This window comes from Triticum aestivum, chromosome 3A (genome assembly GCF_018294505.1).
Source record: "Triticum aestivum cultivar Chinese Spring chromosome 3A, IWGSC CS RefSeq v2.1, whole genome shotgun sequence".
Lineage (NCBI taxonomy): Eukaryota > Viridiplantae > Streptophyta > Magnoliopsida > Poales > Poaceae > Triticum > Triticum aestivum.
Genome location: NC_057800.1, coordinates 461,262,126 through 461,285,011, shown reverse-complemented (window position 1 = coordinate 461,285,011; position 22,886 = coordinate 461,262,126). Strand labels below are relative to the sequence as shown.

Below are 22,886 nucleotides of genomic sequence, written 5' to 3'. Positions count from 1 at the left end.
CACGGTGGGCGCCAACTGTCGTGGTTCTAAGTCTGACAGTAGAATGGGGGGTAGGTATGAGGAGGCAAGATCCTAGCTACGGTGAAGTTATGCACGCTAGATTTACGAGTCCAGGCCCTTCTCAGAGGAAGTAACAGCCCTACGTCTCGGTGCCCGGAGGCTTGGTCGATTGGATTATGGTGAAGTTACAGGGGTGCGAACCCTTGTCCCAGAGGAGGGGGTGGCTTATAGAGAGTGCGCCAGGAACCCAGCCATCCCCCGTTACACAGGGTTCAATATACATAAAGAGAGGACGTTACTGGTAACGCCAGCATTAAAGTGATATAAATGACCCTTAAGTCTAAGAAGTGAATGTCCGACCGTTGCGATCCAAAGTGACCTTAGATCTTCTGTACTCCGAGTGGTTCCTGGTGTGGTCGAATGATTATATCCTAGTCCAATGGAATTGGGTTATTCGAGTGGGTTGCATCTTGAGGTCGAATGATTATATCCTGGTCGAATGGAATTGGGTTATCCGAGTGGGTTGCATCTTGAGCTGATTCCAATTGGTAGAATTTGATGTCCTTTGAATGTCTTTGACTATAGGGCAGTGTCCTTGGGAAGGGTACTTAGATCGGGTCTATTGCCCTACCCTAGATACATGTCATCGTCATCCGCCACTCCGCCACACCTAACTGTTGAACATGTCGCCTTTTAGTCGGCCAACACTCAGCGCCATACAACATTGCATTCCAGTCGGTAGAATTTGCTATCCTTCGAATCTCTTTGACTATAATGCAGTGTCCTTAGGAAGGGTACTTAGATCGGGTCTATTGCCCTACCCTAGATACATGTCATCGTCATCCGCCACTCCGCCACACTTAACTGTTGAACATGTCGCCTTTTAGTTGGCCAACACTCAGCGCCGTACAATATTGTGGGTCGAATCACCATCTTGTAGAACTTGCCTTTTAGCTTTTGTGGCACTCTCTTGTCATAGAGAATGCCAGAAACTTGGCGCCACTTCATCCATCCGGCTTTGATTCAATGGTTCACATCTTCATCAATACCCCCATCCTCCTGCAGCTTTGACCCCAAATACCGAAAGATGTCCTTCTAGAGTACCACCTGGCCATCAAGGCTAACCTCCTCCTCCTCACACCTAGTAGTACTAAAACCGCACATCATGTACTCGGTTTTAGTTATACTAAGCCTAAACCGCACATACAGGAATCACATGGACAATTTCAGCACATACAGGAATCAATGGAAAATTTCACCACATACAGGAACATATCATTGACACTGCAGTGGCCACCCATTACGCCTTTTAATCCCCTGGGGCTCTATAACATTTTATTACAGAATCATAGGTCCCCAAGTTAGTAAGCTTATATACTTTACATCCACCCGTGTTTGAACAGTCTGTCTTGAATTTAATGTATGGTTGCGACACAACCAGGAACATAAGTTGCAGAGAAAAAGGGCGGCACGGGCGGCATGCCAACGTACATCTAGAGCATAATATTTACATCAGTAATGCACACCACAGGTTTAAGGGATTGAGCTGAATACACGATGAGCAGAGATGATGGAGCTCAGACCAAGAGCAATGAAAGCTAAGAACGCCATTGAGCCTGAGGCATTGATAAGTTTGGCAAATTGATCCACGCCAAATCTTGACACCCACACATCATTGCGAGAAAGCGCTGCTGAAGATGCTGACAGCAGCAGGTAAGCCAATACCTGCAATATTGGCACGAGTAATTCAATCACACCCGGTCACTTGCTTGCAGTTATATTTGTTAATTATAATCTAATGTTGCACCTTCAAATTTGTGCATAAAGTCATAACCGAATGTTAAGAGATGTGACTAAACACAGAAATTTAGGAACAACTGCAACAAATATCGTGAAACAAAGTCTAGAACTCTAAATTATATGACGGTAGGTTAGAGATGAAGCCCAACAGAAACCTGCGAGGACCCAAAAGAGGAGAGGAAGTAAAAGTAAACAAAGTAAGGGCATCTCTAGCCGATCCTCAAAAAGGGTTAACTCCTCAAAATATTCTCTTTCGAGGAGTTAACCGAGTTAAGTTCCAAAACCTTGCCAGCTCTCTCATTTTTAAGCGACCACAGCCAATTCTCAGCAAAAATTTCCATCCCGCCCGCGGCGCCTCCTCTTTCCACCACCGGAAGCCCTGATTCCGATGGGAATGGAACCGCAGGCCTCCTCCGCATACCCCGTCGGTGCTACGCCGCCTGAGCCGACCCGCGCGCTGCCACCCGCATCAATGAAGCGGCTCGGCACGAAGACCGCGGCGGCAAGGCCACGCCGGCCGCGACGATGGCGGGTTGCTTCGGTCGATGGCAAGAAGGTGAGGAAGCAGACGGCGGCCGGAAGGCCCTCACCGAGGCGGCGACGAAGAAAAGGAAGAAGGCGTCCACGCCGACGCCTTCTCCCTGTCCGGTGACTCACTGCCCTTCTGTGGCCACCCCTCCTCCGGCACGTTCAGCCATCGCAGCCGCAGCCAAGGTCCATGGCCACCAAGTGTTTGACGAAATGTCCAAGAGGTAAAAAAAATGTGCTTTTCTTTTTCGCGGGGGATATTGCTAATGCTTTGCAGCGCCGATCTTGTGACGTGCTTGTTGTTGCTGATTGTAGTGTGGAGGAGCATGATGTTGCAACTTTCATGTCCCAATTGGATGCATCACACATACTCGGCCTCCACGATCTATATTATGATGGTGCGAGTTATGATCAAGAACACAAGAGCAAGGAGGAGGATGATCCCGAAGTGGAGGAGGTCGATGATCCCATGGAGACACAATCAAGCACCAAGACAATAAAGTACAGCCAAGAAAAGGACATTGCTTTGTGCTTTGCTTGGATGAATGTTTCCCTTGATGCCTCGGTTGGTACGGATCAAACGAAAGAGAAGTTTTGGGGTAGGATTGGAGACTACTATTGCAACAATGTGACCGTCCATTCCCTCCGCACTCAAGGCTCACTTTCCCACCGGTGCAGTGTGATCCAAGAGCAACACGAGCGATGGTCCGGTTGTGTTGATCAAGTCAACCATGCACCAACGAGTGGGGTGCCAATCACAGACTATGGGCCTCTCATCCAAGAGCTATACAAACAACGCAACAAAAAAGGTGGCAGCAAGGCATTTACATTGAACCATTGCTACAAGGAACTGGTTGGCAATGAGAAGTGGATCCGGAGGAACTTCGAAACCACACCGAAGAGGTCCCAGATTAGCATATCCGTTGAAGCCAATGACGAGGAGGATGAAAATCCTCAAAAAAGGACCGATGGACAAAAGATTGCAAGAGAGGAAAAAGAATGGAGGCGTCGACGCCTACAAAGAGGAGCTTTGTGATACGATTGAGACCAAGAAAGTTTTGGCGGCCGAACACAAAGCAGAAAAGGCAGCGAGGTGGAACAAGCTCAAGTTCATGGAGGATGAGAAATGGTGAGCAAAGTTGGCGGCCGAAGCAAGGAAGGTGGGAGCGGAGGTGCGTAGGATTGCACTCGAGGATGAGAGGCTTGCAAAAGAAAAGAAAGCCAAAGTCGAGGATGAGAGGCTTGCAAAAGAAAAGAAAGCCAAAGAGCATGCTATCATGTTCATGAATCCGAGCATGATGGATGTAACGGCAATGAAGTATTGGGAACTCACTCTGGGGAGATCTTGGTCCAGTCGGAGGTCGACCGTGGTGGTGATGGTGGTGGACATGGTGGTGATGGTGGCACCCGTGGTGGTGATGAGCACAGAAATGCTTGAGTTCATGTAGTATGCATTTGATAGGGCTTGGTCCACGACATGCTTGTGTTTTTTTGGATCAAACTTGATCAATTTGGTGGCTTTTGGATGAAGTATATGCATGTTTTAATTAGAATTGTTTCAATTGGACAAACTACATGTATGTACTTGAATAGTTGCATATGGTGAATTTGAAACATTCAAATGATTGATGACATACCGTGCAATTGTTTGAAATGTATGTGGCAAGGGATGGAAGAATTAGTCCAAAAAAATTAGGGAGTTAAATATAGGGGTTCGGTTAGGTTCGGCCACTATTTTAACTCCTCATGTTTGAGGAGTTATGGTTAGGGGGGGCATTTGCGGAGTTATAGGATAGGGGTTCGGCTAGAGGTGCCCTAAAGCAAAGTAAATTAAGGTTCTAGCACTACTGTGAACAAAAACAAATGAAAAAACTTGCTGAACCAGGGACTAGCCCCCCTTGCCTTTTTTCAAGGAGTTGAAGTGTGAAAACCACCCCATGACACGGGTAGGCATGAATCTTTCTCACTTCACAGATAACATTAGTAACAACTTGATTATCAAAGGCATTGTCGTCTCAACAACTACATCATTTTCACTAACAATTTTTCAAGAGGTTCTCCTACAATGACAATTCACAATTGATTGAAATTGGAAGACTTACAGATCAACTGTCATCAATAAAGCTTTAAGGCATCAGTGCACAAATTTTAGATAAATGAATGGTCGCTATATTATACAGCTTGTTTTACTTTGTAATTTAGTTTTGGCAAAATCAGCTTCCAAATTATGAGGCCCCTAAACTTGCAACATTGTGCTACGGTTCATTATGCTACTGTACACTAAACAAACAAGCAAATAGACCTCACAAATACCATGAAACTAAGTATAATACATTCAGATGTGGAGTTTGTTCATTCTTGCCTGATCCATGGCGAGATTGAAGTAGTTCCCCCAGGGGCCTCCAATTATGCGCCTCCCTGTGACAAGGTAGTGCACTTCTGCAACTAATTGGAACCCCGAGTATGTAAAAGCCATCACGCTCGCAGCAAGCGTGTACCTGCATTTCACAGACACATCAATCTACGCCAAGAACAAGCGTAACAAATGTTGTACCTAAAATTGGGTGATTTTGAGCTTGTGTTCCAGATTCAGAGCAACCTGTATTCGTTGTAGCGGCGGAAGGAGTCACCAGCCCAGCCCGGCGTAGTGCCAGACGACATGACGGAGACCGAGATCAAGCAGAACACGGCAGCTGAAACCCTAAACCCTAGCTCAGCCCTCTTCAGCTCCGTGAGCCGTACTCTATCTGGGACCCCTCTAAGGAGCCATCTCTTGGAGCCCACTCCGACTTTGCCTCCGCCTCCACCTCCGCCCCCGCCGCCGCCGGCGACTGACTCGGTGACTACCGCAGGTGCTACCTTGTCGGCGGCCGGCTTGGCCTCCGTTGCCGCGGGGTCCTCGGCCGAGAGGAGCTTCGCTACGGTCAGGGCCGACTCCTTCTGCGGAGATCCGGTCGGGGATTCAGCCATGACCGCGTCCTTCTGCGGCGTCGGCGGCATCACTGCTTCGTTTTGGGTTAGCGCAAGGGCTAGCGCCATGTTCTCCGATCCGCCGGGCGCTTCATCTGCCTCCTGCACCGGCTTAGCTTCCGGAGACGCCGGTGCTGGTGGAGGTGGTGCTGCTGGAGCGGGAGCGCGAGCGGGAGGAGGCGGGGGTGTCCGCCGCGGCGCGGATGTTTGGTTCCCACGAGGGAGGGGAGCAGAAGGATCGGCGGTGGAAAGAGGTGGATGCGTTGGAGCCTTTGGAGGCGAGGGAGGACATGGTGGAGAGGAATCGCCGGCGCCATCCGGCGGCGGAGCAGTAATTGTTGGTGCAGCAGGAAGGGGAGGAGCTGGGGTTGGATTGTCCGGCGAGAGGCGAAAGGGGTCGGTAGATGGCGCCGGAGCAGTAGTTGTAGGTGCAGCAGGAAGGGGAGGAGCTGGGGTTGGGTTATCCGGCGAGAGGCGAGAGGGGCCGGTAGATGGCGCCGGAGCAGTAGTTGTAGGTGCAGCAGGAAGGGGAGGAGCTGGGGTTGGGTTATCCGGCGAGAGGCGAAAGGGGCCGGTAGATGGCGCCGGAGCAGTAGTTGTAGGTGCAGCAGGAAGGGGAGGAGCTGGGGTTGGGTTATCCGGCGAGAGGCGAGAGGGGCCGGTAGATGGCGCCGGAGCAGTAGTTGTAGGTGCAGCAGGAAGGGGAGGAGCTGGGGTTGGGTTATCCGGCGAGAGGCGAAAGGGGCCGGTAGATGGCGCCGGAGCAGTAGTTGTAGGTGCAGCAGGAAGGGGATGAGTTGGGGTTGGGTTATCCGGCGAGAGGCGAAAGGGGTCGGTAGCCGGAAGCTGTGATGGGGGCGAAGAAGGAGGAGGTGGTTGTGCCTCCGCGGCCGGCTCCGGTGGCGGTGAGCGGACTGGGGAGGCCATGGAGGAGCTGCTGGTTTTTTCCATGGTGGCGGCCGGCTCCTGGTGGCTGTGGGATGTGTGCCAGTGTGGTCTCGTGCTCCAATGGGAGTGTGGCGCAGGCGACTGAAGAGCGACTCAACACCAGGTTGAAGGGCACGAGCGGTCCAGGAATTCCGAAATTATTTTGATCAAGTAAAACGCATATGGTGCGAAGCTGACTGAGAATTCGCAAAATCGCAGTGTACGTACGGAAGCGGATGTTAACCCTATACAAACATTAAAATTTTAAAATACCAAGAAATTTGAAAAAAAAACTGAGATTCCGTGATAACAAACCTGGGTTTTCAATCTACTCGTGAAATTTCGTGAAAAGTTATCAGGAAACGTATTCGTGATGGAAAAAGACAAAATTTCCTAGGTATAAAAAATACTGTTTGGACAGATTTTTGTTCGGACAGTATTTTCTTCACCACGGATATGTTTTCTACTCCCTCTTTTCCTAAATATAAATCTTTAAAGAGATTCCACTATGGACCACATACGGAGCAAAATGAGTAAATCTATACTCTAAAATGCATCTAGATACATTCGTATATTGTCCACAGTGAAATCTTTACAAAAACTTACATTTAGGAACGGAGGGAGTAGTATTTTTACATGAAATTTTATACGGAAGTAGATTGAGAACTCAGGTTTGATATCCCTAAATTTCAGAATTTTTTTGATATTTTTTACATTTGATATTCGTATAGGGGTGCGGAGCACCCAGGAGCTCCTGTGTATTTTTGTATACAGACGCGCTAGATTAGCCGCGCACTGGAAAAAACAACTATATTGCTAGCTGGGACTGAAACTGACACTCCAGCAGCCACGCTAAAATCGCGCGTGAGGTAAATTTGGTCCAGAAAATGATATCGCACACTGTGTATTTGGTGTGCCCGCACGCGTGCTGGACAAGCCAATCGGAAGTGTGAATCTCACCAACCGTCGAATCTAAAACCTCCGATGGGAGTGTGGCGCAGGCGAGCTAAGAGCATCTCCAATAGTATGTGTATATTTGGATGTCTATATATTTATATAGACAATGGTCTAAAAAGATTCCCTCATATACACATCCAGTTTTGCATTAAAACATCTATATACAGAGACCATGACAGGTGGACCATCGCTGAGGAGAGGAAGAAATCATGACTGCAGCTGAGTTTAGACAACACCTTCACATTGTACAGGCATGGACATTGTCGAGGCCGATTTAAAGGATGTGTATATTTGGACGATCATATAGACAAGCTGTTGGACGCTTGTTTTGGCCTCACGTCATGAAAAACGAGTATGGATATCCATATAGACAAGCTATTGGAGATGCTCTAAGAGCAACTCAACAACAGGTTAAAGGACACGAGTGGTCCAGAAATTCCGAAATTTTTTTGATCAAGTAAAACGCATATGGTGCGAAGCTAACTACGATCGCAAAATCACAGCCAAATTACATGTGCCATGAATTGTGTGATGTTTGAGTGGGAGACTAGTTAAAACAATTCTAGCAGACCCCGCATTCTGCCTGATTTGTAAAATAACTATCAAAGTGCGGGTTAGAACGAAAAAAACTGCCTGATCAGATCCCGTATTCCGCCCCGGCCCGCAAATATTTTTGCGGGGCGCGGCAAAATGTCTCCCCTAATCTCTAGTTTCACGGGCTGGAAGGCCGACCTGAGCTTAGCCCCTATCCGCGGCGAGATTTGGCGAGAGAGACATTTTCGCGCGCCCTTTCCCGCTCCCCCACCCTCCGCCACCATTGCCCCGCCTCCGCACGCTCCGGTGCTTCCTTCCTGGCCGTCCCTCGCCGCCATGGATGACTCCCTACTGTCCCCCGTCACGGTCGAGGTCGCGCACGCTCCTTCCCCTCAGGCGGATCTCGTCGCCGGCCATGTTGGCCCCGCCACCGCCGCCCAAGCTAACGTCGCGCTTGCCCGCAAGCGGCGGGGCAACGTGGCCGTGCAGGGCGGGAATCCGGCTGCCCCCGCCGCAAAGGCCCGCGCTCCGGGCGCCAACGCCACAACGCGATCCCGGTCGGCGACGGAGAAGGTCGGCAGGGTCACCGACGTAAAGCGGAGGAAGATTCCGGCTACAAAGAAGCCGCCTTGTTCATCCTCTCACTCCATCCCGGAAAGAGGTGCCTCGGCGATGCCGTTCAATGGTGTTGCTCCCCCCGCAAGCGAGGTGCTCGACGAAATGGCCGGAAGGTATGCGTCTTCGTTCATGGCGATTTCCTTTCATTTTTCGCCATTTTTTGCGATAGCTCGTGACTTGTTATCGTTCACTATAGTGGTGGTTCGAACAATGCAACTGCCGAGTTCGTGAACTTGTTGGACACCAACGTCGTTGACATTGATCAAGCCCCATTCGCTGCATTCGACTATAATGAAACGGAGGGCAGCGTGGACGATCATGGTTGTGAGGAAGAATTGGAAGAGATCGAAGCGGAAGCGTATGAGCAATCGCAAACAAGAACTGGGAAACGCCAAAGATCGAAGAACTACACGATCTTGAAAGATCAAGCTTGATCAAAGCATGAAGTGTGGTGTCTCTTGATGCATGCACGGGTACATCTCAAATCGCCAAGAGATATTGGCAAAGGATCGAAGATCAATACTTCCGCATTATGGCAAAGCATCCCAATAGGACTCCACGCACATTTCGGTCGCTTCAAGGTAGGGATGAAAATGGAGTGGAAACTTTCCGTTTTTTCAGAGGAAAAATGGAAATGGAGAGAAAATATGAAAACGGAAACAGAAATTTGCAAAACGGAAGTGGAAATGGAATTTTTTATGCGGAAACGGAAACAAAAACGGAACGGTGTTTTCCGGTCGAACATGCATGGAAATGGAACTTTTCGTTTCCGTGAATATGGAATTTCTGTTTTTACTATAGACCTATAGTTGCTTTGTAGCCCAAGCACCAAAGATAACACAATGACACAATTAGTATAATGGATCTAAGGCCCAACTTCTACTACCACACATGTACTAAGCTTGACCTCATACGCAATTGTCTGGTACTACTACAATACTATGCTAAGTTGCTAACATAATGATATTATTTTGTAGCCATGTTAACAACTCATTAAATTTGTTTATTTTTGTGTTTATTTCTCTATGATTCAAGGGGTTTTTAAGTTCCGATCAATGCCTCTGTTTCCATATCCGCTTTGTATTCTCTCCGTGTCCGTTTCCGGTAGTATCTGTTTCCGTATTCATTTTCGGGGTTTCTGTATTCGTTTCCGCTTCTAGAAAAAAATGTGAAAACAAATATGATAGCACTCGGTTCTGTCTGTTTCCGCTCCGTTTTCATCACTACTTCAAGGGCGTTGGGAGAATATCAAGCCTATGTGCAGCCGTTGGGCAGCTTGCTTGGAGCAAGTATGCAATGCACCTCCAAGTGGAACCGTGGAATCCGACTATGTGAGCTTGTTTTGCCTTTGTTCAAGTTGTGCATCATCATATTTGCATCTGCTGGGGAACGCAGTAATTTCAAAATTTTCCTACGCACATGCAAGATCTATCATGGTGATGCATAGCAACTAGATGGGAAAAGTGTTGTCCACGTACCCTCGTAGACCGTAAGCGGAAGCGTTATGACAACGCGGTTGATGTAGTTGTACGTCTTCACGATCGACCGATCCTATTACCGAAAGTACGACACCTCCGCGATCTGCACACGTTCAGCTCGGTGACGTCCCACGAACTCACGATCCAGCAGAGTGTTGAGGGAGAGCTTCGTCAGCACGACGGCGTGATGATGGTGATGATGATGCTACCGGAACAGGGCTTCGCCTAAGCACCGCTACGATATGAACGAGGTGGATTATGGTGGAGGGGGGCACCGCACACGGCTAAGAGGTCAATGATCAACTTGTGTGTCTATAGGGTGCCCCCCTTCCCCGTATATAAAGGAGTGGAGGTGGGGAGGGAGGGCCCTCTACGGCGCGCCCTGGAGGAGTCCTACTCCCTCCGGGAGTAGGATTCCCCCTTCCCTAGTTGGACTAGGAGAGAAGGAAGGGGGAAGAGGGAGGAAGGAAAGGGGGGCTGATACGTCTCCAATGTATCTATAATTTTTGGTTGCTCCATGCTATATTATTTTATGTTTTGGACATTATTGGGCTTTATTATACACTTTTATATTATTTTTGGGACTAACCTATTAACCGGAGGCCCAACCCAGAATTGTTGTTTTTTTGTCTATTTTAGGGTTTCGAAGAAAAGGAATATCAAACGGAGTCCAAACGGAATGAAACCTTCGGGAACGTGATTTTTGGAACGAACAAGATCCAGGAGACTTGGACCCTACGTCAAGCAACCAACAGGGAAACCACGAGGTAGGGGGGCACGCCTACCCCCTAGGCGCGCCCTCCACCCTCGTGGGGCCCCTGTTGCTCCACTGGCGTACTTCTTCCTCCTATATATACCTACGTACCCCCAAACGATCAAATATGGAGCCAAAACCCTAATTCCACCGCCGTAACTTTCTGTATCCACGAGATCCCATCTTGGGGCATGTTCCGGAGCTCCACCGGAGGGGGCATCGATCACGGAGGGCTTCTACATCAACACCATAGCCTCTCCGATGAAGTGTGAGTAGTTTACCTCAGACCTTCGGGTCCATAGTTATTAGCTAGATGGCTTCTTCTCTCATTTTGGATCTCAATACAAAGTTCTCCCCCTCTCTTGTGGAGATCTATTCGATGTAATCTTCTTTTGCGGTGTGTTCGTTGAGATCGATGAATTGTGGGTTTATGATCAAGTTTATCTATGAATAATATTTGAATCTTCTCTGAATTCTTTTATGTATGATTGGTTATCTTTGCAAGTCTCTTCGAATTATCAGTTTGGTTTGGCCTACTAGATTGATCTTTCTTGCAATAGGAGAAGTGTTTAGCTTTGGGTTCAATCTTGCGGTGTCCTTTCCCAGTGCCAGTAGGGGCAGCAAGGCACGTATTGTATTGTTGACATCGAGGATAACAAGATGGGGTTTTCATCATATTGAATGAGTTTATCCCTCTACATCATGTCATCTTGCTTAAGGCTTTACTCTGTTCTTATGAACTTAATACTCTAGATGCATGCTGGATAGCGGTCGATGTGTGGAGTAATAGTAGTAGATGCAGGCATGAGTCGGTCTACTTGTCTTGGACGTGATGCCTATATACATGATCATACCTAGATATTCTCATAACTATGCTCAATCCTGTCAATTGCTCAACAGTAATTTGTTCACCCACCGTAAAATACTTATGCTCTTGAGAGAAGCCACTAGTGAAACCTATGGCCCCCGGGTCTATCTTCATCATATTAATCTTCCAATACTTAGTTATTTTCCTTTGCTTTTATTTTACTTTGCATCTTTATCATAAAAATACCAAAAATAGTATCTTATCATATCTATCAGATCTCACTCTCATAAGTGACCGTGTAGGGATTGACAACCCCTTATCGCGTTGGTTGCGAGGATTTATTTGTTTTGTGCAGGTGTGAGGGACTAGCGCGTAGCCTCCTACTGGATTGATACCTTGGTTCTAAAAAACCAAGGGAAATACTTACGCTACTTTGCTGCATCACCCTTTCCTCTTCAAGGGAAAACCAACGCAGTGCTCAGGAGGTAGCAAGAAGGATTTCTGGCGCCGTTGCCGGGGAGGTCTATGCAAAAGTCAACATACCAAGTACCCATCACAAACCCTTATCTCCCGCATTACATTATTTGCCATTTGCCTCTCATTTTCCTCTCCCCCACTTCACCCTTGCCGTTTTATTCGCCCTCTCTCTCTGTCATCTCTCTCTTTCTCTATTTGCCTCTTTTTTGCCCGTTCCTCGTTTGCTTGTGTGTTGGATTGCTCGCTTGTCACCATGACTCAAGATAACACTAAATTGTGTGACTTTACCAATACCAACAATAATGATTTTATTAGCACTCCGATTGCTCCTCTTACCGATGCTGAATCTTGTGAAATTAATGCTGCCTTGCTGAATCTTGTCGTGAAAGATCCGTTTTCTAGCCTTCCTAGTGAAGATGCCGCTACCCATCTAAATAGCTTCATTGATTTGTGTGATATGCAAAAGAAGAAAGATGTGGACAATGATGTTGTTAAATTGAAGCTATTTCCTTTTTTGCTTAGATATCGTGCTAAAGCTTGGTTTTCGTCTTTGCCTAAAAATAGTATTGATTCGTGGAATAAGTGCAAAGATGCTTTTATCTCTAAGTATTTTCCTCCCGCTAAGATCATCTCCCTTAGAAACGATATTATGAATTTTAAGCAAATTGATCATGAACATGTTGCACAAGCTTGGGAGAGGATGAAATTAATGATACGTAATTGCCCAACACATAGTTTGAATTTGTGGATGATTATACAAAACATTTATGCCGGATTGAATTTTGCTTCTAGAAATCTTTTAGATTCGGCCGCGGGAGGCACTTTTATGGAAATCACTTTAGGAGAATCTACTAAAACTCCTAGATAATATTATGGTTAATTATTCTCAATGGCACACTGAAAGATCTACTAATAAAAAAGTGCATGCGATAGAAGAAATTAATGTTTTGAGTGGAAAGATGGATGAACTTATGAAATTATTTGCTAATAAAAGTGTTTCTTCTGATCCTAATGATATTTCTTTGTCTACTTTGATTGATAATAATAATGAATCTATGGATGTGAATTTTGTTGGTAGGAATAATTTTGGTAACAACGCGTATAGAGGAAACTTTAATCCTAGGCCATATCCTAGTAATTCCTCTAATAATTATGGTAATTCCTACAAAAATTCTTATGGAAATTATAATAAGATGCCCTCTGATTTTGAATCCAATATTAAAGAATTTATTGCATTGTAAAAGAATTTTAATGATTTAATTAAAGAAAAATTGCTTAAGATTGATGAGTTGGCTAGGAACGTTGATAGAATTTCTCTTGATGTTGATTCTTTGAAACTTAGATCTATTCCACCTAAGCATGATATAAATGAGTCTCTCAAAGCCATGAGAATTTCCATTGATGAGTGCAAAGAAAGAACCGCTAGGATGAATGCTAAGAAAGATTCCTTTATAAGAGCGTGTTCTTCTAGTTTTCATGATAATAAAGATGAAGATCTAAAAGTTATTGATGTGTCCCCTATTAAATCTTTGTTTTGCAATATGAGTCTTGATAATGATGGGACTGAATATGATCCACCTTTACCTAGAAGGCGTTCCAAAAATTCGGAGTTTTTAGATCTTGATGCTAAGATAAAAGTGGGATTGAAGAGATCAAAACTCTAGATGTTAATGAACCTACTATTCTGGATTTCAAGAAATTTAATTATGATAATTGCTCTTTGATAGATTGTATTTCCTTGTTGCAATCCGTGCTAAATTCTCCTCATGCTTATAGTCAAAATAAAGCTTTTACCAAACATATCGTTGATGCTTTGATGCAATCTTATGAAGACAAACTTGAGTTGGAAGTTTCTATCCCTAGAAAACTTTATGATGAGTGGGAACCAACTATTAAAATTAAAATTAAAGATCATGAATGCTATGCTTTGTGTGATTTGGGTGCTAGTGTTTCCACGATTCCAAAAACTTTGTGTGATTTGTTAGGTTTCCGTGATTTTGATGATTGCTCTCCAAACTTGCACCGCGGATTCCACTATTAAGAAACCTATGGGAAGAATTAATGATTTTCTTATTGTTGCAAATAGGAAATATGTGCCCGTAGATTTTATCGTTCTCGATATATATTGCAATCCTTCATGTCCTATTATTCTTGGTAGACCTTTCCTTAGAACGATTGGTGCAATTATTGATATGAAGGAAGGAACTATTAGATTCCAATTTCCATTAAGGAAAGGCATGGAACACTTTCCTAGAAATAAAATTAAATTACCTTATGAATCTATTATGAGAGCCACTTATGGATTGCCTACCAAAGATGGCAATACCTAGATCTATCCTTGCTTTTTATGCCTAGCTAGGGGCGTTAAACGATAGCGCTTGTTGGGAGGCAACCCAATTTTATTTTTATTCCTTGATTTTTGCTCCTGTTTAGTAATAAATAATTTATCTAGCCTCTGTTTTGGTTGTGTTTTTTGTGTTTAATTAGTGTTTGTGCCAAGTAGAACCGTTGGGAAGACTTGGGGAAAGTCTTGTTAATATTGTTGTAAAAAACAGAAACTTTAGCGCTCACGAGAACTGCTGCCATTTTTATTTGGAAAGTGATATTTAGTTAATTATTTTTGCAGATGATTAGTAGATAAATTACTCACGTTCAGAAATTTATTTTAGAATTTTTGGGATTCCAGATCTTGCGCTAGCTACAGATTACTACAGACTATTCTGTTTTTGACAGATTCTGTTTTTCGTGTGTTGTTTGCTTATTTTGATGAATCTATGGCTAGTAAAATAGTTTATAAACCATAAAGAAGTTGGAATACAGTAGGTTTAACACAAATATTAATAAATAATGAGTTCATTACAGTACCTTGAAGTGGTCTTTTGTTTTCTTTCGCTAACGGAGCTCATGAGATTTTCTACTTTAAGTTTTGTGTTGTGAAGTTTTCAAGTTTTGGGTAAGGATTTGATGGATTATGGATGTAACACCCCGGATGTAACTTTCCCAATTTGTACTCCAACTCTTGCCGTTTCTGGCGTTAAGTTATTTTATTTTCTCGGATTCGGGTCTTTGTCTCCGTGTGTTGTTGTCGTTGTCATGCATCTCATATCATGTCATCATGTGCATTGCATTTGCATACGTGTTAGTCTCATGCATTCGAGCATTTTCCCCGTTGTCCGTTTTGCATTCCGGCGCTTCGTTCTCCTCCGATGGTCATTTCTAGCTTTCTTTCGTGTTTGGGGATTAAACATTTTCGGATTGGACCGAGACTTGCCAAGCGGCCTTAGTTTACTACCGGTAGACCTCCTGTCAAGTTTCGTATCATTTGGACTTCGTTTGATACTCCAACGGTTAACCGAGGGACCGAAAAGGCCTCGTGTGTGTTGCAGCCCAACACCCATCCAATTTGGCCCAAAACCCACCAGAACCTGCTCCATCATCTAGAGCGTTCGATCACGATCGCGTGGCTGAAAACCGCACCTCATTTGGACTCTCCTAGCTCCCTCTATGCCTATAAATAGGTCTCTCCCCGAAAATCCGGACCCCCCCTCGTCCGAAACCCTAAAATTCGTCTCCGCGCGGCCGGACATTGTCTGCACCGCGCCGGACACATCGCCGCCGCCCACTCCGCGCCTGCCACGTCATCACCGCCGCCGCCACTCCCGCCGGCCCGCCCATGCCCGAGGCGGGCCCTCTCCCGCGCCATCCGGGCCGCCTCGCCCGCCGGCGGCTGCGCCGCCTCCGCCTCGTCGTCGGAACCCCGCCACCGCCGTGCGCAGTCACCTCGCAGGCCGCCTCGCTGCCAGTTCACCGGCGACCGCGGCGCCCATCGCCGCCCGGGCCCGCGCCCGTCTCCTTCGCCCACGCCGCCCGAGGCCGGTGCCGCCTCTCCGTCTTCATCCTCCTCCGGCCGGACTCCGGCGAGCTCTCTTCCCCGCCGGCGAACAGTACCTTGCCGGGCTCCTCGGTTCGCGTGCCGATCCAGATCTGGGACGAACCCTAGGGTTGACTTTCCCCCTCTCCCATTATTTTTTTGCAATCTTCATCGTGCTATATCTCTGCATCCGTAGCCCCGATTCATGTGCATAGCATATCAAAATGTTCATCTCAGAGAGTACATCATTTCATTCCATTGCATCATTTTCATTTGAGTTCATCTTGATGCCCGAAATGCTGTTAGAAGATGGCTACTTGAGTTAATTGTCAGATCTGCTACTCCATTTAGCTTTTTGTCATTTTTGCCGTGATTAATGTGTGCATGATATGCCCTGATGCTCTACATATATTTTGTTAAGGGTTTTGTCATCTTTCCAGAGGTGCAACCCATGTATTTTTGTGATGTGTGTGGTGACTAGTACAAGCTTGCAAAGTGGTGCACTTGTTAGTTCTGTTTTCAGGAACTTAGCATTTCCACTAAGTCCTTGATCTGTTTATCTCATGATGCCATATGTTCATGTTGTTTCCTAGTGATCCGTGCCTCTTTTGAGGATGGTCAGTAAGGATGTTTTGTTAATCTTGTAGTGCTCTATCCATCCATGTCTTTGTTTGCAATTATGGAGCACCCTAGCTTGAGTCAATCGAGCTCTACTTTTGCTACTTTGTGAATCTGGGCAGATTGTCAACTTGTTTGCAATTTTGCCGATGATGTTGTAGTTGATCCGTGCATGCTATGCTATTGTTCTTGCCATGTCTAGCTTGCATTTTGTGTGTTCTTGATGGATGTATGCTTAGCTTGTCATGACTTGCACCGTAGTGAGTGCATCGAGCTCGTAAACATGCCTACTTGAGTTATGTTTCAGCATGTGCCAGTTTTCACTAAGTCTGAAACTGATTATGTTTTTGCTATGTTCACATGCTTGCAATTGTATTTTCTGATCCCTTTTGGCTCAAGGTCACTAAGGGACTTTTGTTAAGCTCTTTGAGTAGCTCCATGCCATGCTTTACTTTGCCATGTTCAGGTCCTGTAGCATGTAGTTTTGTTGCTCCGAAGAGTGCTACCTGATCTGAAATTCCAGACAAGTGTTAATTTCACTAAGTCTGAGATCTGTTTGCCATATGCATTTTTGCCATGCTTGTTTGAACCTGTTAATGGATGAATTGGCCGTAGCTCAGTGCTAGACTTTTGTTAAGCATCTTGAATGCATCCCTGCCATGTATTTTGTTGTCATGTTTGGGTGCTGTAGCATGTTCATCTCATTGCATTTAGATGGCTACTTGCTGTAAATCGCAGACCGGTGTCATATTTGAATCGCTTGCCATTTCCAAACCGTAACTCCGATTCCGGCGTTCTTTATATCGTTTTCAAGCGATTTCATCTCATCTTTCCAGTGGCACACTTGGATTTCCAAGTTGAGGCCAGGTTCATGCATTCCCTGTCATATCTTGCATAGGCATCCCGCATCGCATCCCGCATAGCATATCATCATTGCATCATATTGTTTGATCCTTGCACGTGGTTGATTGTGTCCTTGTTGCTTGTTTGTCTTGTTTGGGTAGAGCCGGGAGACGAGTTCGCTAACGAGGAGCCCGTTGAGTTTGCTTTCGAGGATCCAGTCAACTCTGACAACTGTGCAGGCAAGATGATCATACCCTCGAAATCACTACTATCTTTGCTATGCTAGTTTGCTCGCTCTTTTGCTATGCCAATGCTACGATGCCTACCACTTGCTTTCAAGCCTCCCAAATTGCCATGTCAAACCTCTAACCCACCATGTCCTAGCAAACCGTTGATTGGCTATGTTACCGCTTTGCTCAGCCCCTCTTATAGCGTTGCTAGTTGCAGGTGAAGATTGGAGGCCGTTCCTTGTTGGAACATTTATTTACTTGTTGGGATATCATTATATTGCATGTTATCTTAATGCATCTATATACTTGGTAAAGGGTGGAAGGCTCGGCCTCTCGCCTAGTGTTTTGTTCCACTCTTGCCGCCCTAGTTTCCGTCATATCGGTGTTATGTTCCCGGATTTTGCGTTCCTTATGCGGTTGGGTTATAATGGGAACCCCTTGATAGTTCGCCTTGATTAAAGCTTTTCCAGCAATGCCCAACCTTGGTTTTACCATTTGCCACCTAGCCTCTTTTTCCCTTGGGTTTCCGGAGCCCGAGGGTCATCTTATTTTAAACCCCCCCGGGCCAGTGCTCCTCTGAGGGTTGGTCCAAACTAGAGCCACTTGCAGCGCCACCTCGGGGCAACTCGAGGGTTGGTTTTAGTTGTACGTAGTGTTCATCTGAGTGTGCCCTGAGAAAGAGATATGTGCAGCTCCTATCGGGATTTGTCGGCACATTCGGGCGGTGTTGCTGGTCTTGTTTTAACCTGTCGAAGTGTCTTGAAGAACCGAGATACCGAGTCTGATCGGAACGTCTTGGGAGGAGGTCTATTCCTTCGTTGACCGTGAGAGCTTGTCATGGGCTAAGTTGGGACTCCCCTGCAGGGATTTGAACTTTCGAAAGCCGTGCCCGCGGTTATGGGCAGATGGGAATTTGTTAATGTCCGGTTGTAGATAACTTGAACCTTAACTTAATTAAAATGAATCAACTGAGTGTGTTACCGTGATGGCCTCTTCTCGGCGGAGTCCGGGAAGTGGACACGGTGTTGGAGTAATGTTTGCGCAGGTTGTTCTCTAGTTTCTCGCTCGCGCTTTGCCTCCTCTTCTCGCTCTCTTTTGCGAATAAGTTAGCCACCATATTGCTAGTCGCTTGCTGCAGCTCCACTATATTTACCTTGCCTTACCTATAAGCTTAAATAGTCTTGATCGCGAGGGTGCGAGATTGCTGAGTCCCTGTGGCTCACAGATTACTATTACACCAGATGCAGGGCCTGATGATTCCGCTCCAGGTGACGCGCTTGAGCTCAAGTGGGAGTTCGACGAGGACTCTCAACGTTACTATGTTTCCTTTCCTGATGATCAGTAGTGGTGCCCAGTTGGGGGTGATCGGGACCGTGTCGCATGTTGGGTTATCTTTTATTTTGGCGCCGTAGTCGGGCCATGAGTGTTTGGATGATGTAATGTTATTTATGTACTTGATTGACGTGGCGAGTGTAAGCCAACTATGTTATCTCCCCTTTATTATCTATATTACATGGGATGTTGTGAAGATTGCCTAACTTGCGACATATGCCTTCAATGCGATTATGCCTCTAAGTCGTGCCTCGACACGTGGGAGATATAGTCGCATCGAGGGTGTTACAAGTTGGTAATCAGAGCCTTCCCCGACCTTAGGAGCCCCATTGCTTGATCGTTTTTAGCGGCCGAGTTGTGTCTAGAAAAATGTTTTGAGTCATTTAGGAATTATATATCGGAGAGTTTAGGAATTCTTTTTACTTCCCAGTCTCCTCATCGCTCTGGTAAGGCATCCTGACGTAGAGTTTTGACTCTTCTCTTCTCAAATTTCACTAAAAATTTTTAGGATCACGCGGGTATCTTGGAATCGTTCCGATGGTTTTATGATGAGAACATTGTCTTGGTGCCTCCTGTCAGGGGTTTAGTGGAAGTGTCCCGGGGAGTTGAGCTCTGAGGTGTTGTCGTCATAATTTTATCGTTGCAGTTCTGGAATACCTGAGTTTAGTACGCCGACATCGAAAATCTCTTTTATGCAGTTCGTTGGTGAGATAACCTCGACGCCACCCAGTACTGGGGCGGGAGTTCGGGAGTATCGCCATAACTTGTATAACGGATGCTTTTCGAAGGTTGAGGTAGATGGTTTCCGAAGTTTTCTTGGTTATGTGTTGAAGGATGGATACAGCTGGATGTAGGATTTGCTAGTTTGGGTGAGATATTATGCTTCCCCTGTATCCCCAACACCTGATTGCATAACCGGAAAGGTTCGGGAGTTTCATAGGTGGGAATTCTAGTAGCTCTAGTTCTTCTTCCACGGATATTGGTTTGAGATTGGGATTTCTTACCGATTATTCGTTCTTGATCCGTACCTTGTTGATTTATTTCTCTACCTTAATTCTACGTGGCTTCTCAATTTATGGATATGTGACCATTTCAAGAGGAATGCATTCGTTCATTTTGTTCGGATGTGAAGACTATATGTTGCAATTTTCATTCCGTTGGATTCAGCTTCAATATTTGTCTATCAATGTGCTAATGGATGTCAACCTCTTCAGGATGGCTCCTCCAACGCGCACGACTCCGAATCCTGATCCGCCACCACCTCCACCTCCTCCGGAGGCATGGCAAGCTGTGATGGCCGCAACCAATGCAAACACACAGTTGATCATGCAAATTCTTCAAGAGCGCAATCAAGGCAACCAAGGGAACCAAGGCAACAATCAGAATCACTTTGCTACACTCAACCAGTTCCTTGCTAACGGGCCAAAGACTTTCAGCAATTGTGTTGAGGCAACCGATGCTGACGATTGGCTTGTGGATCTGTGCAAGCATTTCGAGTGCAGTAACGTCAGGCCTGAGGACTTTGTCAAGTTCGCTTCCTTCCAACTCAAAGATCAAGCTGCAGAATGGTTCCAGCAGTACAAGGATTCCAGAGGTGGACGTGTTATCACTTGGGATGAATTCCGTCAAGATTTCCGAGCTCATCATATTCCTCAGAGCGTGGTTGAAAGCAAGCGTGAGGAATTCCGCAACCTGAAGCAAGGCTCTTTGTCTGTCTATGACTACAACAAGTTGTTCCAGAAGCTCGCCCGCTTTGCCAAGCAGGACGTCCCTGATGAGAAGAGCATGATATACCAGTTCAGGGGTGGTCTCAGAGAAGAAATTCAGCTAGCTCTTGTTCTCTTTGAGCCCTTGAGGTACGATGAGTTCTACAACATGGCACTGAAGCAAGAGGCTGCTCAGTTGAGGTGTGATGCTTCCAAGAAGCGAGTCAGAGATGTTACTCCTTCTTCCTCTACTCAAGTGGCCAAGCAGCAGAAGTATTGGCTTCCTCCTCCTCCGTTCCGTCAGCCGTATCAGCAGAAGAGCAAAGGTGGCAGTGGTTCTTCCCACCCACCCAACCCTGGCTTTCAGAACAAGACTTCGTCTCAAGCTCCAAGATCGAGTGCTCCGTATCACCGTCCGCTTTCAGAGGTCACGTGCAACAAGTGCCAACAGAAGGGTCACTATGCCAACAAGTGTCTCAACCAGAGGCGTCTTCCTCCTCCTCCTCCTGTCAGATCGGCAACTACAACTGTGGTAAAGCATAACCCCAAGCATGCCAAGGTCAATTTGCTGAATGCAGCTCAGGCAGAGGACTCACCAGATGTGATTATGGGTAACCTTCCTGTTATAGATGTTCCTGCAAAAGTTCTTTTTGACACTGGTGCATCGCTTTCTTTTATTTCAACTCCATTTGTGGCCAAGCATGATTTTGTGACCGAAAGGATTCATGTTCCGTTGAAGATTGTGTCTCCGGGCAAGCAAATGACTTCTAACAATTGCGTCCCGGATGTCTCTATCACATTGGGCGATTACAAGTTTCGCTCTTCTCCGGTGGTTCTTGGTAACTCGGATATTGATCTTATTCTCGGAATGGATTGGCTTACTAAGCACAAGGCACATCTTGATTACGCAGCCAGGCAGATTCAATTGACTCATTCGTCTGAGGATGTAATTGTCTTTGCCGCTCGTGATGATACCATCCGTCTGTTTTCTCTCAATGAGAAGGGTGAACTGGATGCCATCTCGCAAATTCCAGTCGTTTGCGAATATCAAGACGTCTTTCCAGAAGAGCTTCCGGGAATGTCTCCGCACCGGCCAGTTGAACTCGTTATTGATCTTGAGCCTGGAACGGAACCTGTGTGCAAACGTCCTTACAAGCTCGGACCTGAAGAGTTGAAGGAGCTGAAGAAGCAACTCGATATTCAAGAGAAAATGGGTCTCATCCGGCCTAGTTCTTCTCCGTGGGGTTGTGGTGTTCTTTTTGTGAAGAAGAAGGATGGAACGGACCGACTTTGTGTTGATTACCGTCCATTGAACAAGAAGACCATCAAGAACAAATACCCACTTCCCAACATCAACGAGCTGTTCGAACAACTCAAAGGTGCCCAAGTATTCTCCAAGCTTGATCTCCGTATGGGTTATCATCAGATTCGAATCCGTGAGCAAGATATTCCCAAGACGGCTTTCAGGACAAGCTATGGTTCATATGAATACACTGTCATGTCTTTTGGCCTCGTCAACGCTCCTCCGACGTTCTCTCGCATGATGAACTTCATCTTCAACGCCTACACCAATGACTTCGTTTTGGTCTATCTCGACGACATTCTGGTTTTCTCGAAGAACAAGGAAGATCATGCCAAGCACTTGCGTTTGGTTCTCGATAAGCTCAGGGAACATCAGTTCTACGCCAAGTTCTCCAAGTGTGAATTTTGGCTCGATGAGGTTCTTTATCTTGGTCATATCATCTCTGCCAAGGGCATTGCCGTGAATCCTGAGAAGGTGTCTGCAATTGTGAATTGGGAACCTCCTCAGAACGTGAAGCAACTCCGTAGCTTCCTCGGTCTCGCAAGCTATTGCCGAAGATTCGTTGAAAACTTTTCTAAGATCGCGAAGCCTCTCTCTAATCTTCTCCAGAAGCACGTCAAGTACGTTTGGTCTCCGGAGTGTGACATTGCTTTCAACACTTTGAAAGAGAAATTGATCACTGCTCCAGTTCTGACTCCGCCTGATGAATCCAAGCCGTACGAGGTCTTTTGTGATGCCTCTCTCCAAGGTCTTGGCGCAGTATTGATGCAAGAGAAGAAAGTTGTTGCTTATACCTCTCGCCAGTTGAAGCCTAATGAGAAGAACTACCCCACTCATGATCTCGAGTTGGCGGCAGTTGTGCATGCTCTTTTGACTTGGAGACATCTTCTATTGGGAAGAAAAGTGGACATTTTCACTGATCACAAGAGTCTCAAGTACATCTTCACTCAGCCTAATCTCAACCTCAGGCAAACTCGATGGGTCGAAATGATTCAAGAGTATAATCCGAGTATCGAGTATACTCCAGGCAAGGCCAATGTGATTGCTGACGCATTGAGCAGGAAAGGCTTACTGCAACAGTCTGATTCTCAAGCCTTATCAACCCGAGCTTTGTGAAGCTTTCCGCAAACTT

At 46.1% G+C, this 22,886-nt stretch overlaps 1 protein-coding gene across 1 annotated transcript; it reads right to left on the bottom strand.

Annotated features, from left to right (window-relative positions):
- Positions 1 to 1,242: 1,242 nt before the first annotated feature.
- On the bottom strand, positions 1,243 to 6,334 carry LOC123061648 (vegetative cell wall protein gp1). The gene is made up of 3 exons (XM_044484826.1): positions 4,928 to 6,334; positions 4,691 to 4,826; positions 1,243 to 1,725 (listed from the first exon to the last, which is right to left on the bottom strand). Exons 1-3 carry the CDS (start codon positions 6,247 to 6,249, stop codon positions 1,534 to 1,536), a joined length of 1,650 nt encoding a protein of 549 aa, XP_044340761.1. The 5' UTR covers positions 6,250 to 6,334; the 3' UTR covers positions 1,243 to 1,533.
- Between the last annotated feature and the right edge of the window lie 16,552 nt (positions 6,335 to 22,886).